General features: G+C 45.3%; 1 protein-coding gene across 2 annotated transcripts in view; it reads left to right on the top strand.

Annotated features, from left to right (window-relative positions):
• Positions 1-822: 822 nt before the first annotated feature.
• Positions 823-20095, top strand: part of SCUBE2 (signal peptide, CUB domain and EGF like domain containing 2) — a 41717-nt gene continuing 22444 nt past the window's right edge. Inside the window, exons 1-10 of one of the 2 annotated variants that reach the window (XM_055813642.1) lie at positions 823-1033; positions 3228-3350; positions 3811-3936; positions 6874-7008; positions 12746-12871; positions 13264-13380; positions 14249-14338; positions 15962-16078; positions 17064-17186; positions 18986-19102. In XM_055813642.1, coding sequence (XP_055669617.1) covers positions 931-1033; positions 3228-3350; positions 3811-3936; positions 6874-7008; positions 12746-12871; positions 13264-13380; positions 14249-14338; positions 15962-16078; positions 17064-17186; positions 18986-19102 — 1177 coding nt within the window. In that variant the 5' untranslated portion in view covers positions 823-930. The remainder of the gene's footprint in view (positions 1034-3227; positions 3351-3810; positions 3937-6873; positions 7009-12745; positions 12872-13263; positions 13381-14248; positions 14339-15961; positions 16079-17063; positions 17187-18985; positions 19103-20095) is intronic. The other variant, XM_055813644.1, reaches the window with a different exon arrangement.

Genomic DNA, 20095 nt, shown 5'->3' with positions numbered 1-20095 from the left:
CAGTGAATAGCGGGTGGGCAGCTTGTACCTGTGGGAGGAAGGGCCCGCAGGCCAGGGAAGGCGGGCAGGGCCCGCAGGGCGAGGGGGACAGGCAGGGCCCACAGCAGGGCACGCAGGCCGGGGAAGGCGGGCAGCGCCTGCAGCAGGGCCCATAGGGTGCGGGGAACGAGCAGGGCCCGCAGCAGGGCCCGCAGCAGGGCCCATAGGGCGCGGGGAACGAGCAGGGCCCACGGCAGGGCCCGCAGCAGGGCCCATAGGGCGCGGGGAACGAGCAGGGCCCGCAGCAGGGCCCCGCAGGGCGAGGGGAACGGGCAGGGCTCGCAGGCAGAGCGGGTCGGGCAGGGCCCACAGGCGGGTGCCTGAGGGGCCGCAGCGGGCTGGCATTGCAGGGTAAGAGCTGCCATGCTGTGATGCTGGCGAAAGGCGGGCAAGGCTGGGGAGAGGGGTTTGTGCACGGGCTGCGGCGGGGCCCAGCCATGCAGGGGCTTGGCCCTGCGAGGAGGAGAGCGCTTCATGGCCGCCCTGGGGGGCGCCTCGGCAGACACGCTTGGCGCTGGCCGCCGCGGACCGCGTGTGAGGTACCGGGGCGCCCCCGGGACACCCATCTGTGTTTGGGGCGTCGTGCAGGTGCCTCAGCGCCGGTGCCGCGGGCGGGCGCGCTGCAGCGGCGGGTTTTCATGTGGGACGGGGCGGCTCCGCGCAGGGGCTGCGCCCACCGCGCCCGGGAGCCGGCGGGCGGGCGGCGGGAGGCGGGGAGCCCGGGGCGGGCGGGGGAGGCCGGGGCAGGGGAGGCCCGCCCAGCCCGCGCCGCCGCCCCGCCGCCCCGCGCCCGCTGTCAGTGTGAGGCGGGCCGGCCGCCCGCAGACACCTCCCGCCCGCCCGCCCGGCGGCGGCAGCAGCAGCAGCAGCGCAGCCGCCGCAGCGCCATCGATGGGGTCCGGCGGCCGCCGCGGCGCGACGGGGGCGCGGGCGCTGCCGCTGCTGCTCCTGCTGCTGCCCGCGCCCGGCGCCCCCGCCGCCCTGCCGCCGCCCGGTGAGTGCCCGCTGCAGCCCCGGACAGCGGCTGCCCCCGCGGGGCACCGGGCGGGCGGCTTTGCCCTCGGGGCGCCCGGCCGTCGGTGCCGCCGCCAGCACCCGTGGCGGGCGGGCGGGGGGGGGGCCGTTGGCGGAGGGAAGGGCGCAGGCGGTGGCGAGCGGCCGCCCCGGCGAGGTGAGGCGCGGGCGAGCGGGGACCGTTCCCGCCGGGGGGTGGCTGCCGCACGCCGTTTCCCAGCGGCTGGCGGGGGAGCCGGGCTGAGCGCCGCGGGCCGGGCACGGGGCTGCCGTCCCGCTGTGCCGCAGGAGCGGGGAGCCGTGCCTCTGGCGGCCGGGGGCCGGGCCGGTGCATCGCTCCTGCAGCCGCCGCCGGGGTCAGTGCGCCGATGTCCGCCCGCAGCCTCTTCCCCCACCAAGGGTCTTCCTCCAGCTCAGGCTGCTGGCCCTGCAAGTCCCTTGCTCCCTGTGCCTGCTGGTTTATTCCCCACCCCCGCCCCCAGTCCTCTGTTCTGTGCTTCTGTGTGCGTTAACGCTGGGGTTTTTGCTGCTGTTCTTCCCCGCACATCATAGAGGAATAGTGTAAAAATAAAATAGTAGCACGGCCGTTTTGCCAACGGTGTGTGATCTAGTTGATATCTCAGTGTCATAGCCTTGAGGGAAGCCCCCTCCCTGCCGTGTGCCTCCTGGGTCCCCCTCGCCGGGGCAGGGGTCCCCGCTGCCCCCCTGGCCCGGGCAGGACTGGGAGCGCTTGCCGTGCAGGAGGCACGCTGCCAGCCTGGGCTGCTAACGCGCCTGCCCTCCCCTGCCTGCCCTTCCCTCCTCCCATCTACCTGCACCCCGCTAGCTGGCGGCCCCTCAGCAGCTCCCTGCACCCCTCCCTGTTCCCGCAGTTCACTGCCTCCCATGTTTTTTGATAAGCCTGACTTTTCTGCTTGGAGACACGGTGGATTTCGCCACTCTCCCTGTTCGTTTTCCACCATCCCCCTGCTTTCTGGTGGGACCCCATCGCTGTTCCTGCTTCTGTGTGCACCTGAGAGCCTGGAGAGCACCGCTGCGCTAGCACTGGCTCTTTGCCTTGTTCCCCACTGCTGGGCACCGTTCGCAGTTAAACCCGAGCAAATACTTTCTGCAGTTGGCAGTTGCCGCGGTACCTACAGGCATATTTTGTGACTGGGGGAAAGGAAAAAAACCCACAAAAAAAAAAAAAAAAAGATGAATACTGTAATTGTAAATGGGAGACGTGCTGGCTGAAATTCCCCTTTAAAAAGTGATCCCCATTATAAAAAGTGGCTGACTATTTAACTAGTCACCTTCTGCTGATACTCCTGCAATTCCTCTTGTTTTAGGAGTCACTTTTTTATATCTGTGTGGGGTGCTGCTTCTGCAATTCTTTCTTTTAGCCAGTTACTGGAAATCTTCCTGTTTCTATGTTGGAATTCTGTTCTACTGTATGAAAAACTTCTACTGATATCTTCTGCTGCCCTTAACTTTTTCTTCCTCTTCTCCTGTCTACGCTTCTTCATCTCCAGGACTTCCTCCTGTTGGTGTTTCCTTTTTTCCTCATTTCCTCTGCTCTGAAGTTTCCACCTGGATATTTTGCTTCAGTGTGCTGTGCTTTGTGATGGCTGGCCAGGTGATTTGGCAATGCTGCTCACCAGATACTATTCTTGTATTGAAAAAAATGGCATTAGTTATAAATTGTGCATCTGTTTAATGGTAAGTCAGTTTTTTAACGTGTTGATGGTGGCTTTGAAAGTATGTTTCCATAAACTCCCCTTGTTAGTTCAAAAATCTTTTGGCTCCTGAGGGTGATATCACAGATGTGATCAAGAACTCTTTCCATAACTGGTTTTTGTTAACCAGAAAGATTAACAGTCTCTAATGAATCTCTGTAAAACTGTCAGCTAAATCTCACGGAAGTTCTAGCCCATATTAGATTATTTTGGATGTGTTTATAAGTGGGTACAAAAGCTTAACGCAACCTTATCTGAAAGGCGTACAGATACATCTATATGCAGGTAGAACATAAATTAACGTTCGGATACGGTCTCCATCGTGACTCACATATAACATGGCGCGCGCACACCACAAACAGGCACTCAGCCCTATGTCATCTGTCAGCGATGTGTACAGGAGACGTGCCCTGTTCTCCACCTTCTGACATCCCTTCTGAATCCCTTGTCTTTTCCCAGATGTGGATGAGTGTGCCCTGGGGCTCGATGACTGCCACCCAGATGCTATTTGTCAGAACACCCCGAAGCTGTACAAGTGCATGTGCAAAGTGGGTTACACTGGCGAAGGGAAGAAATGTGAAGGTAAGATGACTGAAACACTGTGCTCTGTGTCTGTCAGTGAGAGGTATTTCTGAGAAGGCAGAGCCATTAAAAATAATGGCTTAGAATATGGAGGACGATTTTAAATCAAAATAGCCATAATTTCTTCACCTGATCTTATTTACCAAACCAAAGGCAAATGGATTGCATGGCTTTTCACCTAGTAATATCATTTGGTCTAATAACTAGTTTGTTGTTTAACTAGCAGCCTTAAAAACTATAAGGTGAATTTACAGGGGAATCTCGGGGCATTTTGTCACTCTTTAGAAACATTCAGCAAATAATGTGTTAAGTATAGTCTATTTGCAAGACAATGGTGATTTTAGAAGACAGTTTCTGTAGCAGAAGTCGGGCTGGCAGGTTTACACAGTCGCATCTCTAACTGTCTATAACACTCAAGCAAGCAAGCATCCATCATACTGACTTTTGCTTTATTCCTTAGACATTGATGAATGTGATAATGATTTCAATGGAGGCTGTGTCCACGAGTGTTTCAACATACCGGGAAATTACCGCTGTACTTGCTATGATGGCTTTATGTTGGCTCATGATGGCCACAACTGTCTGGGTAAGAAGCGTGTTCACGAGCGTTGTGAGTAGTGATGCTAACATAACCCTTTAACTGCATCCATGGGAGATGCATACTGATCTGTTGGGCTGAACCAGCTCAGCTAGAGAAGAATGTATTCCAGGTACTGATGCACCATCCCAGCTGGCTCTTTCCACCACAGTAAATGTGCTACATTTCTGTTAAGTGCGTTGGTTAAAATGTGTGAAATGCCATTTGTTGTTAATGCTAAATGAGTTTTAAAAACCACGTGCTGTCATCTTTGCTGTTCCAGAGTTAGTTTAGGATCAGTTTTCAGGTGTGTTTCTGGGCTTAGAAATCTTCCCTGTCCTACAGGTATAACACGTGGGCTTCTCGCTGTGTCTGAATACTTCCTGACATGCAAGCTATAAGGAAAGGACAACTAGGAGCATGCAGTAGCTGTATATGATAGAGGCCATTGGAGTACAGAGGGACTAAGCCAAATGCGTGGAGTTTCCCTGGGTGGTTAGTGGGGAGAAAAGTATGCAACTCTGGAAATGTGTTCAATTGTGACAATGCTCCCGTGACCCTGCATGCACACACTCTCTCTCACCCACTTTCTTTTCTTTCTTTAAGACCTTGATAGTTTCCTTCTTTTTGTGCGCCAGCAGGTGAAAATCCTTAACAATGGGTGACAAGACCTCGTGGTTTTACTGTGATAATATTCTTCAGCACACAGTGCAGCAGTGTACAGAAACGCATGAGTTGCCTGTTGGCAGTGCAGTATGTTGCTGGCGTTATTTCCCTGGGACAGAGCCTCACACTGATGAAGTTGTCCTGCTTCCATGACCCACACTGGGTACCCTGTGTGGATCTGCCCTGTGCCATGGTACCTGTCCCATTTAATTTTTCAGAGATCCCACAGATTAACTTTGTTACAGTGTAAGCGGAGGAGAGGATGAAGTCACTAAGTTCCAAGTATTTCACTAAAGAAAGTAGAGAGGGAAGAAAAATAGCTGCTGATACTTTAAAATAACAGGAAGGCCAACTTATTTTTCTCTAGTGCAGTTTCTATAAACACACAGTGGAGTTCAGTTGAGGTTACCGTGAAGGGCTGAGTGTGAACGAACACATTGCCTCTTACAGTGCCACCAAAGGGTGTATTCTGTTTGCATCCAGTAGCCCCTCTAGAGCATACTTCAGCTGACTTGTCTAGGTCTTGCTGATCACAAACATAACTTAGACCAAAATCTGCCACCTGCTGTGTAACTGGGAAGATGCTCAGTATTGCATGGCAGACTTTCTAAAATAAAAGAAAATGTCATTGACATACAATGCGGTTTTTAGTACTGACCTGCCAATTTTGTGATGTGATGTAAACGTTAAATAAATATTTTGGCATGCAGCAAATTGGATCACATCTTCTCTTAATCTGCTTATTTACTTTGTTCACGCTAGGGTTGCCCTCCTCTCACCCATATTTTTGAAGATCTCGGCTGTGTGCCTGGGTTTAAGCCAAATAGACAATTACTTGTTGGAAAGATGATTTTTTTGAAAGCTTTCCAAGGGTCTGTAAGACAGAAACATCTGCTGGAGTTCAAATCTGTAGGACTAAAGACTCATGGTGGCTGTTTATTCATGCTTGTTTGCACATTCACATCAGTGTAGAACTCTAAAATACTCAGCTGCTTTGTGATGGAGATATGTCAGCCGCTCTTTTTGCTACAGCAGGTCACATTCTTTTGCATCCAATGAGCTTACTCATTGCCTTCACTAGAAATTAAATCTGTTGTAATACTATGTTATGCTTCTAACTAAAAGCCTTTCTCTTTCTTCTTTTTTAGAAGACAGCTGTTTTATGCCAGAAGTGCTACAATGTTAAATTAAAAACATTGTACTTTTAGCACAGAAACAATGAACAAAACAGCGAGCAAACACAGCATTCCATATGAATTTGCGAATGAGACCAGTGCTTTGCCTCAGCACTGTTTTGTCCTCTTTTTAAGGGACCGAGCTTTTTTTATTTCTTGTTCAAATTTACATTTCTGAAAATTAGGGTAGGAAAATTCTTTTGCTGGTAGTGGTTACAAAAACCTGCGCTTATTAGGGGTAGAATTCCAAAGAATTGCAGGTTGGGGTGAGCATCTTGTTGTTCAGAGGCTTAGCTGAAGGTTTTCTATTCTTTATTTTTCTTGGTTATCTTGCAAGTAGAGCCCTTCTGTATTCTCTGGTATTGCTGAAGCTCTGAATATTGCAAAATCAACATTAAAACTATTTCAGAACTTCTGATCTTGTCCTTGACTGCAGTCGGGCAACACAGCAGCAGCCTTGATGGTAAGTGGTGATGACCTAGAGTTGAAGGAGAAGGATCATAAATCAAGCAGCATCAGAAGAGATGTCATGTGTGAATTCTACCTAGAGTGAAAGTAAGGAGCAGGGGACAGGTTTTAAGCTAAATTTCTTTTGAGGTTTTTATTTTTCTTGTTCCATCTTTGCTTCAGAATGGGGAGCTTTTATAGCTTGGATGGGTTCTGAGCCAAAGTTGTGTCCCACTGAGCAAGGCAGAGCCATGTATGGATGCTCAACCTAGATGTAAACGTGCTAGGCTGCTGGGTGGTAGTACTGTTCAGCTGCACTGAGAGGCAGAGTACGTTCACCTAGGTGGTGTGGGGCCCTACTTCTGGCTCCACCAAGGCGACTCTGCCTTAGTTGCAACCAGTAACTCTGGTTAGTTGGCCAGCATTTCTTGCAAGCCCTGTGACTGACTGGGCAAACTGTGAACAGGGGAAGAGCAGCAGCAAAAACATGCTTTCCCAAGGGTAACAACACAACAACAACAGGCTAGCCTGGGGTGTCTAAGCAGCCTGGGTGGTTACATGCCAAGTAGGTGTCTGTACTGCCTATTGAGCGGCTGCTGCCAATTTGAATGTACTGGTGTGAGCACAACGCTGATCTCTCTCTCTCTCTCTCTTTTAGATACAGATGAATGCATGTTCAACAACGGCGGTTGCCAGCATGTTTGTGTCAACACTGTGGGGAGCTATGAATGTCGCTGTAAGGAAGGGTTCTTTCTAAGTGATAACCAGCATACCTGCATCCACCGCTCAGAAGGTACTGACTGCTTCCCTCCAGGCACCGAGCAGGAGTTTTTGACAGAAGCTAACTTGCAAAAATCTTTAAAGCAGCTTCAAAAGTATTTTTAGGTTGAGTTTTTCAAAGCTGTAAAGGGTCTTGAAGTCCTCACTCTTTTTAAAAGGAACAGTGTCAGAGTCTTCTAAGTGACTTTGAAAGCATTACGTCCCTTCTGCCCCTTTGATCTCACCTGTATGTCTGCGGTGCTGTGCTTGTTAACAGCTGTACCGCTGTACTCCCCAAGTGTTTTCCGCCCTGTTGTGCAGCTAAGCAGTGTCCTGATGCAGGGAAGGGCAACAAACTGAAGGACAATGAGCTCTGACCATTTCCATTGGCTTTAGTTGCAGGGCAATACCTGCGTTACCTTGAGGTACTTTTTAGATTCCCTGATACAGTGTTTAGGTTTCAGCTAAGAGATTTATTATTTGTCAGCCCCAAAGGTATTCTTACCGTGTTCTTTATTTTGAGTGAAACCTTTATGAAGCAACCTTTGAGAGATCACAGAGCCTTGGATATCTAATTAGACATTGGATTGAACAAAATTATTTTGGATGCCCTTAGGGAATACTTTAAAGTGGTCGCTCAGATCAGGGAGTTGTCCGTTGAACTGTACAGTGAATATGTTACCAAGAAGTATTTAAAGCTGCAAAGCTTTCTTTAATCTATGGCTTATCGTTGGCATGACTATAAGAGGAATCTGAGCATGAATAAACAAATCTCATTTTGAAGATCCCCATAGTGAAGAGATCGACATTTCTAGACATATATGGCCATCCATAGATGAGTGCACTGAGGTGGCTGTCATCTGACGTAGCTGAACTGATCTTTTGTTTGAATTAAGAATTTGTATTCTCAGCTTCTCTGGTACTGGGTTTGGTCTCACAGGGGTCTGCTGATGCGTGGCCATTTCTCAGGCCACGGCTCAGCTTGCCACTGCAGGAGCTGAGCCAGGTGTGGGGACAAGCAGGAAGGCTGCAGAGGTAGGCAAGGCATTTCCCTTCGTGTTGCCTTGCTAGCAGTGGGGGTGTGTGTGTGTCCATGGATGATGAATCTAAGGATGAAAATCAGTTGCTTAACTCCTTCTGATGCAAAGGGAAGAAAAACCTTCCAACTCTATTCTTATTTGCTGCTATTGGAGTACCCTCTAATCTCCCGAACTAACAGCAGCAGCATTTTCCGTCATTCATATTTGTTCCCTAAATTGTACCTTTGGAACTCTCTCTCTGTTCTCTTTATTTTTAAAGATGCAGTTAATTTCTTTTAACTCGTAGCAAAAAAGGCCATTTTTCTGTTAATACCCATAATACCAAATTTTCATTTGATTTAGTCTTTTTTTTTGGGGGGGGGGGGTGGGGGGGAGGAAAAGCAAGAGGAGAAAAAGATGCCTTTTTTCCTAAAAACTATAAATGAAATATATTTTATAGAAACCAGCCTTAAGAAAAAAAACCCTTACTGTTCTTGCCTAAAATGCTTTTTTTCTTCATACTGAAATACACAAGTGTTTGTTTGTCTTTAAAAGCCATTTTTTCAAGTTGTTATGCTATGACTGTTTCCTTCTCCCCTCCCCACCATTACTGTGAAGAAGTACTCCACGGGATTCCCCACTTTTTTTTTTTTTTTTTCTTGGGTGGGCAGGTCTGTTGTAAGCCAAATCTCATTGCTTTATCTTTCCACTCACTTTGTTCTCTGCTTTTCTGCTCATCGCTACGTCTTCTGTTCTCTGTCTTGTGTATACATCTCTCTGTATATACTCTGTTAGTTCTGAGACCTCACAGCATTGATCGAAACAGCATTTGGCACCTACTGTCTAGACCATCCATTCAGTTTTGCTTCTTATCTATAATATAAGGGAGCATTTCCTTCCCTGTCTCCCACGCCAATGAAAAGAGTGCATACATTAATACTTGACAGACCTTCCTGGTGGTCTGCAAAACTGGTCTTTACATACACAGAAAACAAGTGGAGATAGGAGAAACAGAGAGGTTTGGGGCTGTTGTGCTCCTCCTGATGACCAGTGTAATGGGGGAACCCCGAGTTGTCTGGCCTTCCAAGTCTATCTGCAATTATTCTCTGGGTTCCATGTCACCTACTGTGACATGGGACTCAAAGTCAGGTAGGTATTAGAGGAGAGTTTCATAAAGTTGATGCTTCATCTGATATGACTGTGTTGGTCTGAAGCACAGAGGTGCTCTGAGGGGCTTGCTAGCTCTGTCTAGCCCCTGCTTTTACACTACAGTAACTCAGAGTGTCCTTGGGAAGTTGTGCACGGTCTTTTTTTTTCCTTGCCTGTCTGCTCTGAATGAGCTCTTCTTCATCTGTGTGTGGGAGAATGGATTTACTTTGGGAGATTGTTACAGCAGCTGGCAGGGCAGCCGTGCACATGTAGCCTGTTTCTGAGTTTAACTTGCTCCATATCACAGAACACAAAAATTTGAAGGAGAACAGTTTTTCATGAGTAAATATGTAGTTCATCTTGTGGCTGCTGTTGCTTTGGATGATAAATCTTGCTACTCTCCCTTGTGGTGTTTCACAGTCATAGCTATCTACTTGTTGGGCTGAATCAATGGGAGTGAATTGGACCTGCAAGTTGAAAGCCACATTTGACATCACAGTGTGCACTGAAAGCTTGTACACAGGGGACCATCTCAGCTGTTGCTTTTAGAGGCCTTCCAACTGTGGAGAGCAGCGGTAACTAGAAAGGTTTTTGGAAAAAGTTGCCTTAACACAAGGGTGTAGAAAGTGTGAAAAAAAGACTAAAGCGTTCCTGGGATGTCCTGTGCTGCTGGCTGTGCTGATCTTCTCACCATTTGGCTCTTAGAGGGTGCCTCTGAGGATTTCTGGTAATTCTTTGTTCAGTTGTATCCTCTCCCTCTGTCCTATTGAGCGCCTGTTTGAATGTTCCCTAAATGGAGCCTTAATGCTCTTAGCTGATGGATGGTGATGTCCCCACATCTTCTGTGTAAAAAAGACAAAGATTTAAACGCAGATCATAATGTAAGATACTGATTTAACATGACCTGTTAGGGAAGTACAGGGCTGGCTTTTTGCCTGTATTTTGCCGGTGCGAGGAGTGCTCGGAGCTCACTGAAGTTTGCTGGGTAACTTTGTGAAGGTCCAGTCATCAGAAGGGACTTGACCAGCTTGGGGTCTGCTAAGCCAGGCACTGGATTCTGCTCTCTTGGCTGTGAATGTGGTGATCAAGAGACTCATCCATGCCAAGACACTTGTGTGTCAGTCAGTCAGGGCCTCCTGCAAGAGGAATTGTGTGTCAGGGAAGCATGTGGTGGGATCTGACCAAAATTTGTTTGGTTCTGGACCACGGTCTGCCATTGCAACAGCTCTGGAGCAATGTGACCTGGGAGACTTTGTCCATGAAGGAGTCTGCAGTCACACAGCAGCTGCGGTTTTACAGACATTTCTTTAATACAACCTTATAAAATGGGCCTGAATGGAAATCTTTTACCACATTTGGAAACAAGCAGCAGGTTCATAGTAAAAGCTAGAACGTGTGGATGTAGGTATCTTCTATGCACTGTCTTTTGGGTCAGCTAGATTTTGGTGGGTTTGGTCATGTGCCCTGTTACACAATGGTTACATCGTCATTAAAAAGTGCCCTGGTTTGGGAAAGGGCAGTTTTAGCTTTCTGTGAAGACCTGATTGAATTCTGCTTGCTCAGAACGGAGCAACCAAACCTTTTGTCTGTTTTACCAAAGTACGTGCTTGAACAGAGCTTGATAGAGACGAAAGGGCAACTTTAACAGAAACCAAGCTGCTAATTCTCTTAATGCTTTCTAACACCTCTGAGCTAACAGTCCAAATCATATTGCATGCTAAGAACAGAAATGTCACAGAAACACTGGAGTTAATGAAGCTAATTTGTGGCCTGATGGGTTGTCCCCTTCCTTGAGCGTCAGCACAATAATGGATGACAGCTTTCTGTGGGCTCCTTGGGCTGTGTCTGTGCTGCAGGATTTGAGGTGTCATTGTCTTGCTAGACTTCTGGAGTCCTCACTGTGGGAAAGGAATCAAAAAGCCAGTAGAGCAGAATAATCTAGGCTCTGCAATATCCATTCTTTTGTGGCTGAAGGCTGTCTTAATAGAGAAAGGGTACTGTAGCTTGTGCTTCAGATAGCAGGAATAGTCGTGTGCAGAGCAAGGACCTCATGGAAGTGCAGTGGAATAATGGAGAAAAAGCTGACCTCGGCTTGCCAGCACAGTGGGTTTGTTTAATTTGGTAATAAGGCTGCAAAAAAGGCTGTGTAAGCATGACAAATATGTAGGGTGTTCACACAGCCCCTTTTCAGCAGCATGGTCACCCTTTTCATTAGCATGGTCACCCTTTTCGTTCTCTCTCTGGTGGTGCATCTGTTCAACTCTGCAGAAGTCCACTGAGGTAATGTGGATTAAGCCCTTGCAGCCAAAGTGCCCCACTTAGTCTTCTCAGATGAGATGTTCTCACCAAGGAGAAAGAGCATTTTGGTGTAACATGTCTTACAAAAGCCAAGTGCACCAAGGCAGAGAATTTGATGGCAAAGGTGTGTTCTCCGTATACCTGAGGAGAGCATTCAGTTGTCTTCTCTCCCAGTTTTGTAGCACTATAGAATATTTCAGCAAAAAATCTATGGTGTACTGTTAGAAGAAAAAATATTCTTTAAATTTGGTCTAATGAACCCATTTGATAACTCAGCCTGCAGCTGTGTAGTTTTAACTTGTGTGTATACAATGCGTCACCATCTTGCCAATGGCAAAGGCATTGATTTGGCTGAACGGTGGGGCCAGGTGAAAGAAGTTTTTACAGTAACTCTGGGAATAATTTCTCCCTGTTTAATTTACTTTAACTTCTTGCACAAGCCAGACAAGACACTTGGGCAGTTGTTGAGTGCTGGTGCATGAACAAGTTGTAACTGTTAGAGAGAAAAATGATAGGATGTTTTTAGGAGGTGCACCAAAAAGAAGGAAGTCTCTAGTGTCACATTGCTTTTTCATTTGGTTAAAACAGGCACTGGCCAGTTTTAAATTCTGTCCAGCCAGGAAGTTGTGTAGAAATATAGAACGCTGTGATAATCCCCAGTGGACTTATTTTGGGAGGTATTTATTGAAATCAGAAAAAAAATCAAAACAAAACAGTTACAAAAGAGAATTGACACATGGCATACGTACAATCTGCATGTCTACCCGGTCACTGCTTGGTCACTGCTGAGGTACTTATGACTTTGGGAATCTGCTTTGTAGGCCAGTAATTGAAATAGGGATGACTTTCGTGACTGTTGGCCTAGGCATTCCTGTGGCTGGTGGCTGCTCTTTTAAGCAGAGAGATAAGAACTTCATTTTAGGCTTTGATCTTGCCAGATATCAGCCACCTTGCAATTTCAATGAAAGAAATGAGGTTTTATAAACACTGGTATGAAGTTGAGAGCGTTGGATGAGAATGCAGATGCTGCACAAATCTAGGGATGTTGCTTTTTGACCTTGCAGTCAAAGAATATGGGCACAGAAAAGATCACAGATGGAGAAACCTTGGGACCGTTAACTTTGCAGGACTGGACTACCTGCCTTTCCTGTCTGTAAGCTTATACTTCTTGTTCTAACGCTACAGAGTCTTCCCAGAAGTAGCAGGCTGTTGTCTCTGCGTGTGTTGAACTGACTTTATTTGACTGTTGCCTGCATTCAGAGATACTGAGGATGCTGATGCTCTTGCACTTGTCCTGTTTTGCAGAAGGCATGAGCTGCATGAATAAAGATCATGGCTGTGCCCACATCTGCAGAGAAACACCCAAAGGAGGAGTTGCCTGTGAATGCCGACCAGGATTTGAACTGTCCAAGAACCAGAGGAGCTGTATTTGTATGCAACATTCTGCATATGCTTATGGTTTCCCAAAGTGAACAAATAGTGTTCTGTTTGCAGTGATATGGGATTTGGTATGTTACAGCTAAACTGGGATGACGTGCCTAAATTGTGTGCATTTAAACTAGAATCAGTGGCTTTGCTGGACGCTACCACAGCAGTCTGTTGGTTGCTGCAGTATCTGTAGTTCAGGACTTGCACCATCATTCCTAGCGGTAGGGAGTTCAGCTCCGCAGGAGAGCTCTGCAGCATTTCGGTCTCAACAGAGTTCTTCGGGCAAGGGGCGTGTTGGGAAGGTATATTGGATGGTCACATGGAGACAAAATTACACACTGTCTTTCGAAGGTGCTGGAAGTACTTGGGAGGTGTAACATATGTTTTCTTTCTAGTGACATGTAATCATGGAAATGGTGGCTGTCAACATACATGTGATGATGCTGATAATGGGCCTATTTGTGGATGTCACCCCAAGTACATCATACATACGGATGGGAAAACCTGCCTGGGTCAGTATACAGTGGAGGGAAGTAGTTTTCTGTTGATGACTGACTCTAGAGTGGTGTGGCATTGCTGTATGTGTATGATTAATGCTCCTCATAATAGTATTTCTGGAAAATGTCAAGGGATCCAAAAAGGAAGCCTGCTAGTGCACAAGTGAATTGGTTGGGTCCAGGCTACTTATGCTTCCCTGTATAAGTAGCTACCTAATACTAGCACAGCCCGTAACTACACCTGGTCCCTCTGAAACACAAGGCCTGTCACTAACCAAAGAAGATTCCCTTCCCTCTAGGATATTTTAGGTTCAGTTTCTTGTATAGCATAAGCCAGCGAGTGTATCCAAGCCGTACAGCTGTTAAAACCAGAACTCTGAATTCAATTAAAGTACAATTTTTGCAAGGCAGTTGTCCAGTAAAGAAGGCACTTAAAATTTACAAACCCTTTCAGACTCTGGAAGAGTTTGGTTTTTATTGATTGTAAAGAAATGATCAAGCATAAGTGGCTGGTGCTTGTATTAGTCCATGATAGATGATGACAGTGTGCTCTTAACAGAACAGTTCATGACAGTTCAGGTAATTCTTTCAGCTTGTTGCTGTTCACTACATCTGCAGCACATCTTCTGTTTTATTAAGAATACTGAAGCAAACATGAGTTGCAAGGAAGCAACAAAAGCAAAGGATTCTCATGGTTTTGACTGAAGGGTCTTAGTTATTTTCATTATTACTTTTTTAAAAAAAAAATATTTCTGCCTAGTTAGTTCCAACTGATAATTCAGCATGCGATGCAGCTGTTTGCATGTGTGTGCATACTGGATATCAGATGAAGCTTCTGGTCAGGGCACACTTACTCATTTGCTTTTTTTCATGCTCTTTACAGAGAGGGAAGAGGCTGCTGTTGAAATTTCTGAGGGAAACACTACAGCAGGAGCCGATGTGGACAAGAGGGTGAAGCGACGGTTGCTTATGGGTAAAAGCGCTTATTCCCAATTATTTTGCTTTGTGATGAAACCTTTTAGATTGAAGATTTGGGTTTGGTTTTTTTTTTTTATTATAACCATCGTAGCTCTGGGCTGAATTCTGCCTGAGATGCTCCACTCCCTTTTAAGGAAATAATATTATTCCGTAATGTGTAAGAAACTATGTACATTGTTTGTGATGGTCAGTAGGAGGTGTCAGGAAGTTGCCCTTGAAGTAGTCTATGTTTCCACAGTTCTAATTCATCATGGGAATGCAGTACAATCCCTTCTGTGCTACAGTTTTAGCCAAGTGATTTTGGAGGAAGCGGTGTTTTACCTGCTTCTCTTCGGTTGAAAGTGTACTTGTACATGGAAGAGGATTGGGTCTAGTGGTGGATTGCATCTAGGAAGCCATATTAGGATACAAGGCCATCTTCTTCTTCCTAGAGGTGTTCACATCTGGCCCAGAATGCCAGCCTCTGAGGGTCTGTCACTACTGGGGAGGCACAGGCATGAGAACCAGTCCCTGTGGTCTCGGGGCAGCTGGGTCAGTGGATGTCCACCTCTCACCAGCCCTTACTCCAGGCAATAAGGGTGATTTACTGTGCATATTGACATTGCCACAGAGGTGGCACGGAGGCTGAGGAAGAAAATACCCAAGGTATAGGGCTAGCTCTGAGCTCCTGGGTCCGTATTTAGACATCTAAATGAATAGCCTCATTTTCCAAAAAATGGCATTTCTGTGCAAAGAGGAAGAAAGAAGAGGCACTCTGTCTTCACATAGAGGTTGGACACAGCCTCCCAATGTTGAATGTGAGAGAGACTGGGAGGGAATAAATCAGTAAAGGTCTTAAAACCTGAGAATAAGTAGCGTATGCTTGATGCTGCAGAAAACCAGGAGACAGAGCTAGAAAGAGAGGATTTTGAAAAGCAGACATAGAAAATTATCTTTGCAGCTGTCTGAATCGGTATGTGCTAGATAAAATTGCATTTGTCCAGCCAGTAAAAAGGTGGTTAGACTGACTACAAGAGGATGGATGCCAGAGAGTGAGTTATTTTTGTTTAGCTGGATGTGAAGAACTGTATTTTAGGAGTGTTTGCTGGAAAGATTTGGTGAGATCTAGGCACAGTTTGCATTGAGGGAAGTTACAGGAACGTTAGACTGAGATGGCACCTGGGTTACAAGCCTGAAGGAACACTCAGTGTGGTGTAATCCACCATGACTGGGAGCACAGGTAGCATGGGAAGTTGTGTTGGGAGGGATTTTAGAAAACTGGGTTGGTAGTGTTGATTGTAACCAGGTGTCTGAGCATTGGTAGGAAGTGTCAGAGGATCAGCCAGGGTTGAGTGTAGGCATAAGGAGACAGAGTGGCAGGAACAAATTAACCATCAAGGAACGGGAATCTGTGTTTAAGGACAGAATATCCAGAGACAGTATCTTAGTTTGTAGAGTGTCTGCAAAAAACTGGATGTAGTAGAGGCAGGGATTTTGCCAACACATGTATTTAGTAGTTGCTCATGTATACAGAGTAAATGTGGTTGAACAGCAGTGTGCTTGGAACTGCGCCTTGTATCGCATGATGTTTCTTATTACCGTTATAATATCCCTGAGCAAACTTTATCTTGTTGGCTAGAAACATGTGCAGTAAATAACGGTGGCTGTGACCGTACGTGTAAAGATACATCGACCGGGGTTCACTGCAGCTGTCCTGTTGGGTTCACGCTCCAGTTTGATGGGAAGACATGTAAAGGTGAGTTTTGTACTTAAGGACACATACGTACCAACACCTTGCTGTAAGATAGTCATCTCCAAGTGAAGGTCATCTGGTGTCCAGAGGAAAGCTGGTATGTGTAATCTGACCTAGGCAAGGACTGCAGCTAGGGGTAGGCGCATGGTTTCCATTGCATCAGGTGCATCATGTTCAGACAGTCTCTGCTGTTCTGTTCTTCCTCTTGCCGCTTCCACCCCTCCTGCCAAGGTAGCCTCATTTTTCATACGTGAGACTTCGTAGGAGGTAATACAGGTCTGTAGTAAAGCAGAGGTTGGTATTGGGAGGGGTAGGGCTGTAGGTTCTTACAGGCATACAGACCTATAGTCTGCTATTTTAACAACAGTCAGCTGGGTTTATAAGTATATATCAGTGTGTAAACAGGGATGTGTGAGTGGAATTACTTACGCTCGTCCAAGCAGCAATAATGAGAGTACTGGAAGGGAGCGGCGGGACATTTAGGTTATATGTTTTTTCCAGTAATTGGATGTTAACATGTTTGTGCTAGGCAAAAATAATGGAATCCCCATGCCTGAGTCAATTAATATTAGATAAAGAACTCATTCTAATACTGGCATGAAAAGAACAGGAGGTCTCCTCTGTCTGAGATTTCTGCAGGGCTTAGGAAGAGGAAACAGAGTGTTTAAAAAGCTAAAACCTGTTAGAGAGCATTTAAGTCAAAAGTGTTTCCGAACAGAACTTGGAGAAATGGTCTTTTGTGCATACCTGTACTCAAATGTATCCGACAGCAATATGTTAAATGAAAGCAAATAACACTGCCATGGGGCTGAGTGGGCCAGATCATTCTTAAAAGCTGGATCTGATCTTCCTTACAATCTGTAGTAGTCTCGCTAGATTTTGTTTCTGGGCTTCTCTAACCAATTGGACGTGACTGTTTTCTGTATCTGGCAGTGGAAGTATGTAGAAAGTACCGCGTTTATTTGCTGAAGTACTTTTTTTGTTACAGATATTGATGAATGCCAGTCCAGTAATGGAGGCTGTGATCATTTCTGTAAAAACACTGTTGGCAGTTTTGATTGCAGCTGCAGAAAAGGATTTAAATTGTTAACAGATGAGAAGTCTTGTCAAGGTATGTGCAGTGGAGAGGCAATAGAAGTAGAACAAATCAGGGTGGTTTGGACATCTACTACAATGATGAAGTGATAATGGACTCCAGAATAATTTCCATGCCTCAATTTTGTGGATTTTTTTTTTCTGAAACAGCTGTTGAGTTTATACAGTTGGCTTGATACTGTTGTAGGAGGTATGTTCAATGGCACCGTGAACTATTATCTGGAAGCGACAGAGATAGCATCATATTAAAAAGCTTTTTATGAGGATAATGCTTCCCCCTCTTCTGTTAATTATCTTGAAATAATTTACAGGCAAAAATAGACAGTATCTCTCTGTCCATCTTACTGACTAGTTCACCATTGCAGTGAACGAGACATTTAGATGCCATGAGTTCCTTATTTAAAGAAAAAAAAGATGTAACTCATGGTCTATGATATTATAGGCCTGTAGACAGTCTGGAATCAATATTCCCTAAAACATCATAGAGCATTTGACTTTTGGGATGGCATGGATTTCTCCTGTGGTCTTGCAAAGCCTATTTGCTTTTCTGTATAATGGTTTGTATGTATAGAGTTTAGCAATCCTGTTTAAGATGCTTAAATATATTAAAATACAAAGATCAAAATGGTCTGTGGTTTTGGAAAAGCTACAGTATGTAACAATGTATAGCCAGCTGGGGAGGTGAAGAATTACATTTCCTAGACAACCAGCTGACATTAATGATGAATTTCAGAAGGCTGAACTGACCAACAGAAAATAATTTTCACCTGGGTTTTTGGTGCATTCTTGTCCTTTTGAAATCTGACAAAGGAGGACAACTATTTATATGGGACAAACTTATTATAAAAATGTAAGATTTTCAAGGTAGTTTGTGGTTTGTTTGGCTGGTTTTGATTTTGGGTTTTTTTTAAGGGAATCTGTTTACGAATTTAAAGACTTGCATCTCCCTTTTGTCCCTGTGACTTCTTTTGCTTTCCCTAGATTGTTTCAAAAGTGGTATCTTGAAGCATGCCAAAGCCCAAGAAAAGAGTGATGTAAAAAAAGTGTCAGTGATGATGTTGTGAACTTTTTTGTAACTTGCAACATTCTTACATATCATGCATAATGTACTAGCATCAAAGTTTTAGATGCTTTTGATGATATAATAAACGTTCAGCGTCTTAGAAGGTGATGGGAATGTTATTATTTTACCATGCAGTTCACTGAGATCATGATTAGGCTGTTACGCTATGCTTTACAAAGAAGGTGGGTGCAAAGTGATTGTAATGCCAAGGAAAACTTTCAGTGGAGAGAACAGGTATCTCAGCAGCTTTTAGAGGCAGACACTGAAGCCTAAATATACAGTATAATTATTCCAGTCATCTGTCTTCAGATGTGTCTCGGAGAACATGATGATTGTCAGCAGACTTAAATCAGGCACTGCATATTCATGTAGAGTTGAAACTGTGCTTCCATTTATAGGAAAAAACAAAGCTAATACTTTCTTTTGTAAACCTATTTCTTCAGACCTTACGTAGACTTTTCCTAATGAAATGAAAGTTTTGTCAGCATTTTTTTTTCTTCCATAGAAGAGAAAGATTTTTAAACATAATTGTTAAAAATGTAGTAGCACTTTTTCTGTTTGCCAAGAAAAATCTTGTTTGGCAAACTAATTGTTCTTTTAAAAGTTGTCATTTCATTATGTTACATTATTTGCTTTAAAAGAATTTGCTTAGTTTACATAAATCCGCACATCTCTGTGTCCTAACTTTGTTAGTTCACCAGTGCTTCCTCATCAGGCTGAAAGATACTGATGTATCCCTTTAAAACTTGCAGACATTGATGAATGCTCTTTTGAACGGACGTGCGACCACACGTGCATCAATCATCCAGGCACCTTTGAGTGTACTTGTAACAAAGGATACGCTCTCTATGGCTTCACACATTGTGGAGGTGAGTTATAAAAAGACTACAGGCAATGCTGGTAGAGTGCCGTTGTCACAGGTCTAATGAGTGTCTGTGAAGGACACAAGCCTATGTATGTGCACTAGGTGTATCAAGTAAATTTTACTCTTTGCCATGATATGGAGACACAGCAAAAGCAGAAATTAATCCTGCTTGTTTCTGTCATTGCTCAAATGATTTCCCCTTCCCACTCTGCATCCAGAAAGCACCTACAACTATTAGAACAAACCATTGCATTTTGCACTTGGGTATGAAAGCCATAATGTGATAGAATTTTCACATGCAGAAGTCTCATTGACTGCAATGAAAAGTCAGTGTATAAGACCTAAAGAACAGGAAGCTCTGGATGACTGAGAAAATTATGGTTTTGCAGGTTGTCCTTGCACATATGTCAGACCCTCATGTGACGTAGATTGGAATTTAGCTGATGAACTACTGATTTATGTTGGCCAAGATTAATACTCTTAAATCTTTTATGCCTTTCCTGTAAGAAAAGTTCAAGGAAAGAGAGAAAGATGTTCACAGAACCTCAGTGTAGGCCAAGTGCAAATACTTCCTTGACAGATTCCTACAATTAACATGAGGAAACATGAACAACAGGACATTAAGTGGAATTAAATCTGTTTTGTGTAAGCTCTAGGCAAGACGTTACTGACTCCATGTGCCTACTTAATTCTGAGTAAGACCTCTTTCTGAGGCAGAAGGAGCACACTTGAACTTGGAGATAACATTTAGGACATCTCTGTGAGCCTGACCTGTTCTAACCTCTGCCTCTAGAAATTTTGCAAAGAAGATTACAGGGCTGCAGCATCACTGTGTCTGGGTGGGGAGTAACACTGTTCATGTGTTCTACTTGCTAAAAGAAGTCTCTTCTCATGAATTCCTTTGCATTAATTCTATTTCTTGTGGCCGCCAGGAAAGGAACAGGGGAAAGGAACTGTAATTTTTTGTTGGCTGCTAATTGGCCTCTTCGTAACATAC

The sequence above is a fragment of the Falco peregrinus genome, chromosome 9 (assembly GCF_023634155.1).
Source record: "Falco peregrinus isolate bFalPer1 chromosome 9, bFalPer1.pri, whole genome shotgun sequence".
Lineage (NCBI taxonomy): Eukaryota > Metazoa > Chordata > Aves > Falconiformes > Falconidae > Falco > Falco peregrinus.
Note: the sequence above shows the minus strand (reverse complement) of the source record. Positions and strands in the feature narration are given on the sequence as shown.